This window comes from Erigeron canadensis, chromosome 6, assembly GCF_010389155.1.
Source record: "Erigeron canadensis isolate Cc75 chromosome 6, C_canadensis_v1, whole genome shotgun sequence".
Lineage (NCBI taxonomy): Eukaryota > Viridiplantae > Streptophyta > Magnoliopsida > Asterales > Asteraceae > Erigeron > Erigeron canadensis.
In genome coordinates, this window is record NC_057766.1 from 9,038,077 (window position 1) to 9,045,116 (window position 7,040).

General features: G+C 34.6%; 1 protein-coding gene across 2 annotated transcripts in view; it reads left to right on the forward strand.

Moving 5' to 3' along the window:
* Positions 1-6,766, forward strand: part of LOC122602754 — an 84,204-nt gene extending 77,438 nt beyond the window's left edge. For both annotated transcript variants that reach the window (XM_043775346.1, XM_043775347.1), the window contains exons 8-13: positions 2,606-3,547; positions 4,150-4,299; positions 4,407-4,513; positions 4,879-5,239; positions 5,530-5,768; positions 6,310-6,766. In XM_043775346.1, the coding sequence (XP_043631281.1) occupies positions 2,606-3,547; positions 4,150-4,299; positions 4,407-4,513; positions 4,879-5,239; positions 5,530-5,768; positions 6,310-6,718 (2,208 nt within the window). In that variant the 3' untranslated portion in view covers positions 6,719-6,766. The remainder of the gene's footprint in view (positions 1-2,605; positions 3,548-4,149; positions 4,300-4,406; positions 4,514-4,878; positions 5,240-5,529; positions 5,769-6,309) is intronic.
* Positions 6,767-7,040: the final 274 nt, after the last annotated feature.

The window sequence follows — 7,040 nt, forward strand, 5'->3', positions numbered from 1 at the left end:
GATATGTAAAGATAAACTTCCCAAGAAAAGAGAAACTGTAGCTATTAAACGCATCCTTAGTAGGCCAGACGAATTTGGTAAGGAAGGGTTTTTAAGAGAGCTTGAATTGCTTACAAGTTGTAAGCATTCAAACATAGCCTCTCTTCTTGGGTTTTCTAGAGAAGGTAACGAAATGATTCTTGTATCTGAGTATGCTTCTAATGGAAGCCTTAGTGAATACCTGGGAAGCACAGGTGAAAACATTAACCTTACTTGGTCGCAAAGAATACAAATTTGTCTTGATATTGCATATGGAATTAGTTACCTTCACACCAACATGGAGGGTAAACCAAGGATAATACATCAAGATATAAAGAGCGATAACATTTTGTTGTATGAGAATCTTAAAGCAAAGATTACTGACTTTGGGCTTTCCAAATTCCACCCTATAAATCAACAAGCGAGCACTATCTATACCCAAAAAATTGCTGGCACAATGTATTACATAGATCCTGAATTTCTGACTACAGGTAAATATAAGAAAGAATCGGATATATACTCATTTGGAGTAGTTTTATTTGAGATCCTATCCGGGAGATTAGCCTATGATTTGGTATACATTAAGGAAAATAGCGACGGGCTTGCCCCTATTGTTCGACGGCGGTTCAACGAGGGAACGCTAAAGGAATTGATAGATCCTCGCTTAGTGGAAGAAGATAATGAACTTATTTTTACCCTAAACAGAGGACCAAATCAAGAATCTTTTGATTCGTTTTCAAAAGTCGCATATCAATGTTTGGCAGAAACTCAAGCCAAACGTCCAACAATGGAGACTGTCATTAAGAGACTAGAGGATGCATTAAAATTGCAAGTAAGTCGATATTTACATCATTTGTGTTGTTAGCCAAATTTATGAACTTATAACTCATACCATTGAACCACGGACTTATGTATTTGTAGAATTATTAATCTATAATCACAGTATTTTCTATTATTATAAACCTAAGAAAGTATTTTATTTTTAAAATTTTTTCATTTGGTTTTTGGTATTTTTGGACTTTTATTTTAAAATGAATACTCACTCTTAACATCACTTTTAGAATTATTAGGTGTGTGCTACAAATTCTTATGTTGTGATATATTAATTGTTAGTTTCACTTTTCGTTTCCAAAGTTTGAAAATTGGTTATCAACTCAAATAAAAAGTATTACCAAAGTATAAAGGCCGAGTGGTTCCTCAAGTTTTGAATGCTCAATATTGCAGGGGGAAACCATGGTACTCTCAAGATTTCGGTTTCGTGATATAGAATCTGCAACCGGGAATTTTTCAACAAAATATTGTATTGGCTCATACTCAAACGGTGTGGTTTATAAAGGAGTACTTGATCATTTTGACGATAAAACTTTGTTGGGGACAGAAGGGAGATATAGCGGGGAACCACCCAAGAGATGCATCCGTATAGCTATAAAATGTATCTCTAGTAGAGAAGGCAGGGACAATGAAGATGGGTTCTTGGAAGAAATAGAAATGCATACAAGTTATAAGCATCCCAACATAGTTCCTCTTCTCGGTTTTTGTGATGAAGGTAATGATAAGATCCTTGTCTACGATCATGGTTCTAACGGAAGTCTCGATGACTTTTTGAGAAGCGCTGATAACGTGGGTAAGTATACATGGATGCAACGTCTACATACGTGCCTTGAGATTGCACGTGGACTCAATCACCTACATACTATGATGGACCACAAGCAAGGAATAATACACGTTGACATAAGGAGTGCCAACATTCTGCTAGGAAAATATTCGGAGGCAAAGATTTCTTATTTTGGGATGTCGAAATTACTCCAAGCAAATCAAGAGGAAGGCACCCACATCTCTGCAAACAGCCTAGACATAAAAGTGTACCGCGCCCCAGAATATGAAAAGACAAGTGAGTTGAAAAGAGAATCGGACATCTACTCTTTTGGAGTGGTTCTATTTGAGATCTTGTGTGGGAGGTTAGCATACGATCGAGCTTACATAGTTGAAAATGAGAATGGTCTTGCACCCATTGCTCGTCGACACTTCAATATTGGAACAATAAAGCAAATAATAGATCCTGCGCTAAAGGAAGAAACTGATGAAGACATATTAACTTTACTTAGGGTACCTATTCAAGATTCGCTTGACACATTTGTAAGAATCGCATATCATTGTTTGGCAAAAACTCGAGCAGAACGTCCAACCATGAAAATGGTTATCAAAGAACTTGAGACGGCACTTGACTTTCAAGTAAGTCAATATTTTTAGAAGTGCAACATTTTTTTCTTCTCGGAGATTATACTAATGTATTTGATTTACTTGATCATTCCTAAGCTTAAGTACTTTACTAATAAATATCAAACACAATATATGTATATGTGTTTTAGACAATTCAAAGTCAGGCAAATCCATTCGTGGTCACCTCTTTTGGGGTGTCCTAACTTAAATTTACAAATAATTAATTAATTACTCATCATTACCACCGTACGTCGTGCAGATACGATTTCTAGTTGAACTAAATTATTGAAGAGGCCAAGCTAAGTTTTTATGAAATTTGTATTATTTTTTGAATTATGAAGTTGATTGAAGGTCAAATTATTCGTAGGAAAACTTCGTGAAGACCCTCCAAGTTTCACTTAAAGACGTTGAGGTAGCCACAGGAAACTTCAGTCAAAGAAATTGTGTTGGAAGTGGAAGATATTGGAAAATGTATAAAGGAGTATTTCCTGATGCTGATGCTGATGCTAATGCCTATGGGTGTACCGCCATTGTGGCAAGGCGGTGGGATAGCGTGTCTAGCCAAGGAAGTCATCAATTTCGGACAGAACTTAATATTATTTTCAAGCATAAGCATGAGAATATCGTTGGTCTTGTAGGCTATTGTATCGAAAACGATGAAAGGATCATTGTTTATGAACACGCGTCTAATGGAAGTCTTGATAAGCATTTGGATGATGCTAGTCTAACATGGATGAAAAGGCTCGAGATATGCATCGACGTTGCAAACGGATTGAAGTTTCTCCATGGAGGTGCTGTAACGTTAAAGAAAGTGGTACATAGGAACATCCAAAGCCATGTCATTCTACTACATGATGACTGGAAGGCGAAAATATCAAATTTGGAGTTGTCTTCGTTAGATTCAGTGCCGCAGGTCATGGATCATGTCAGTGATAATGCTTATGGTGCATCCGGCTATGCTTATGGTGCATCCGGCTATCTTGACCCAGAGTATGACAAACAAGGTTTCTTAACTGAAAAGTCTGATATATATTCATTTGGTGTTGTTTTATTCGAGATTTTGTGCGGAAGATTGGCATGGTTAGAGTACTGCAAGGATCATTCTCAATCTTTAGGTCCTTTAGCTAAAAGAAAATATCTAGAAGGAAAGATTGATGAGATGGTGTTTGATGGTATAAAGGAACAAATTGGTCCAGAGTCATTGGCAACATTTGCAGAAATTGCCTTGAAATGCTTAAATGACAAGAGAGAAGAACGGCCAATGGCAGGCGATATAGTAATACAACTCCGGAAAGCGTTGGATATCCAAGTAAGTTCTCTGTTTTACTTGTAATGTGACTATTTTTACTTGAGGCATTTATACGTAAGAAATCAATATACAGATACCGCGTTAAATTAAAGTAATCTGGTTTCATGGAATGTAAAGTAACACCCAATGCCGTCTTACACGGGTTTTGGGTCCCAATATCGTCTTCGACGATGTATGAGGAGGTTTAGCTATAGACAGTCTTACCTCTACCTAAGGTAGAGAGGCTGATTTCAGGTTCTACCAAAGGTAGAAAAAGACCTTCGGCCTTGTTGGGCATGAGCTGAGTATGAGGATCAAACTCTTGACTTCTTTCTCTAAAAACAAGGGCTCCAACCACTTATATCAACCCAGTTGCTTTTTGGTTTCATGGTATGTATCTTATATACATTCTATGTATGTATACTCGTTTCATGAAATGTATCTTATAAGATACATAATAAAACCATTTTGTAAGATAATTTTTTTGCGATTCTGTATTGAAACCACTTTAATTAGGTGAATATCTTTTTAATTTATTTCTCACTGTAATATATGTAAAAACTGTTGACCCTCTCATGAAGAAAATTAATTTACAATTTACGTAAACCTGTGTGTATATACAGGAAGAGCATGAAAAATGGGAGGCCGAATTGCCTAAAGACTACAAAGATATAATTCAGATGTCAAAAACCCCCAAGATCTATTCTAAGATGAAGAGGAAGGAACTTTACGACAGACTCTCCAAAGGAATCCTGATTACTGATGACAAAGTGGTATTGACCATGATCTCCTATCTTTTTTTTTCTTCTCTATATTGGCTTACAAATGTTTATACATACAACTGATAATAGAAACTATTTTTTTTTTGCTTTTGTAATAGTGGTTCTCACTCGGAAGAAGTGGAGAAAGCAATCAAATGGTATCCGCAAGCCAATTTTTATACGAAAATAATGACTCACATAAATGGCTATCTATTCCAGAGTCAAGGTTCGCTTCCTTTCTCTTTGTTTGTGCACACGCACAGATGAAAACCTTATTTATATGTAAAGTTTGGGTTCTTTTAGCTTTAGAGATGACAAGGTTTGAGAGAAGCATAAGCTAGTTTGCTACAAGAAAATTGTCATTTAGTGATGCATCAAAGAATAGTTTCTAAAGTAAAAAAACTAGCAAAACTCAGTCACAGTAAAATGGTGAAAAGCTATTTTCAACTTCATAGAAAATGTAGACAAAAAAGTAATACCTATTTTTGTTTTGTACGTATGATAAGAAAATGTAGCTAATATGGGGAAATAGAAGTGTAGTGTGATGCATAATAGAGGCTATGACTGATATGTATCTTGTAATATGTGCAGGTTTCATAAAATAACGGAGATATCAGATATTTCGAATATGAAGATCCAAATAAAAATAACAACCCAAATTTTATCAGTGGGTGTCAATTATGGTGTTCATCTCATATTTAGATTTTGTGGTACAAGAAAATCTCTAGCGAAACAAATATATGTGAACCTAGCATACAAAATGGGCAAGGAAACCTTAAATGCATATTTCGCAACATGGAGAGAAGATGAGTGGATGGAGATTGAATTGTATCGGTTTTTGAATGACAAGAAAAACAATGACGTTGAGTTTGTACTTGAGAGCTTTTCACAATGCTATTGTGGAAGCCATGAGATCTATGTTGAAGGCCTTGAGTTTCGAGTCATTAACAATGCAAGTTTAAGAACACTCTCTGTTTCTTATTACAGAGTATTTTTATTTTATTTTTTTATAAAGTAAATGAAATGTTTATTAAATTTAAAATTTTTAAGTACATTAAAATAAAATGGAAACTAATTTTTTAAACAATGGAAGTACAATCTCATGCCACATATATCATAGAGATTTTGTAATTAATTCGATAAATTTAATTGAAACTTTTGTGTAGCAGAGTATACACATTAAAAACATAATTACATATACATGTAGGTTGTAAATAGATTAACGATATAATATTTTTACAGGAGAAACATGAAGAAAACATCCAAGAGGAAGTTCAACAAGGACTGAATCTAACTTCGGATTCAATGCAACATGCTCTAGCTGCTCCTTTTTATAATATTTGTGGTATTTTTACTCAGACTTTGTTAAAGTTGTTCAGCTGGAGCAGCAAGGAAAAATATTATATGCTTTCTGCAATGGAGGCCATTTGTGATTCTACCAATACGGAGCATTTTGATTCGAAGCCCTCGACCCAGTCCAGGTTTGCCATTTGTGACAACTTCAATTACATCGTCTCAATCTAATGATTAATCTTCCTTTTGTTCATTTCCCATTCGCATACGTATGTAAGTTAAGGCAACTTTTGTTCTCAACTTAGCAAACTTGAGTAGTTGAAACTAACTCATTTGTGAATTACGAGTAGTTCTTATAATACGAAAATATTTGTTATGTGTATATTGCTTAGTAATGGATTGAGAATTAAAAATCAATAGTCAGAATTAAAAAGTCATCTTTCAATCTTAACGCTAGGTTTTAGTCCAAGGTCAAACTTTTGTTAACTATAGCTTTTGATATGTAAGGTCAAATTTTTATCTAAGGTCAAATTAACTCTAGCCTGTAGCCTTTTGCTATGTAAGGTCAAATTTTTCCATGCAAATTAACTATAGCAGCCTTTTGCTTATAATAAACACCTAACTTATGCCGATAGATAAACAAATGCCAGTTCACTTCAATATTTTCTTAAATTTTATTTCATCTTTTAAAAGTATGTAATCACACATATATCTTGTATGTGCATCCAGATTCCAAAAGGTGATTGTGCTTTTATCAACACAAGAATTTCGTATCAAGTGCAAGATTGAAAGTGAAAGATTCTTACTAAACACAGAATACGTATGTTACCTTGTGTTCAAGCTTTCAGATAATTGTAGAGAGTTACATTTTCCAGTGAAAGTACAAGATCAACACCAGCCCAAGATCGAGATCAAACAGACTCAAATTGTTTATTTTAGAACCCCACATTCATGGAATGTGACCGGTGATGATAATCAGGGTCCAAAAGAGAGGGAAGATGGATGGATGGAGATTAATTTGTGGAAGTTCAAATCAGAGCTTGATAATGACTGTATTTTTATAAATTTGAAACTTTCAATTTACGAAGGAACTATGTCTGGTCTTGTTGTATGTGGCCTAGAGTTTCGGCCGATGTAGAAATCCTTATATTAACTAAAAGAAGCTTTCTATATACATAGATGGATATAGTTTCGTGCATAGTGTGCTTTTATTATTTCATTTTGCTTCTGGTATTTACAAGTTGCTGTTGTAAATGAGTAACCTTGAGACAATTGTGTGTTACATTCCTGAATATTCGATTCGAACCCGTTTGATTTTGTATTCAGATCTTATTAATTTTAATTTGAAATTTCATTCTAAATCTATCCTGTATGTGTCCCTGTCTCCAGAGGGTTTATGACTTGATGTTCTTTGTTATGTCCATTGGTAACATTACATACATTAATTTATAGGTAAGTTT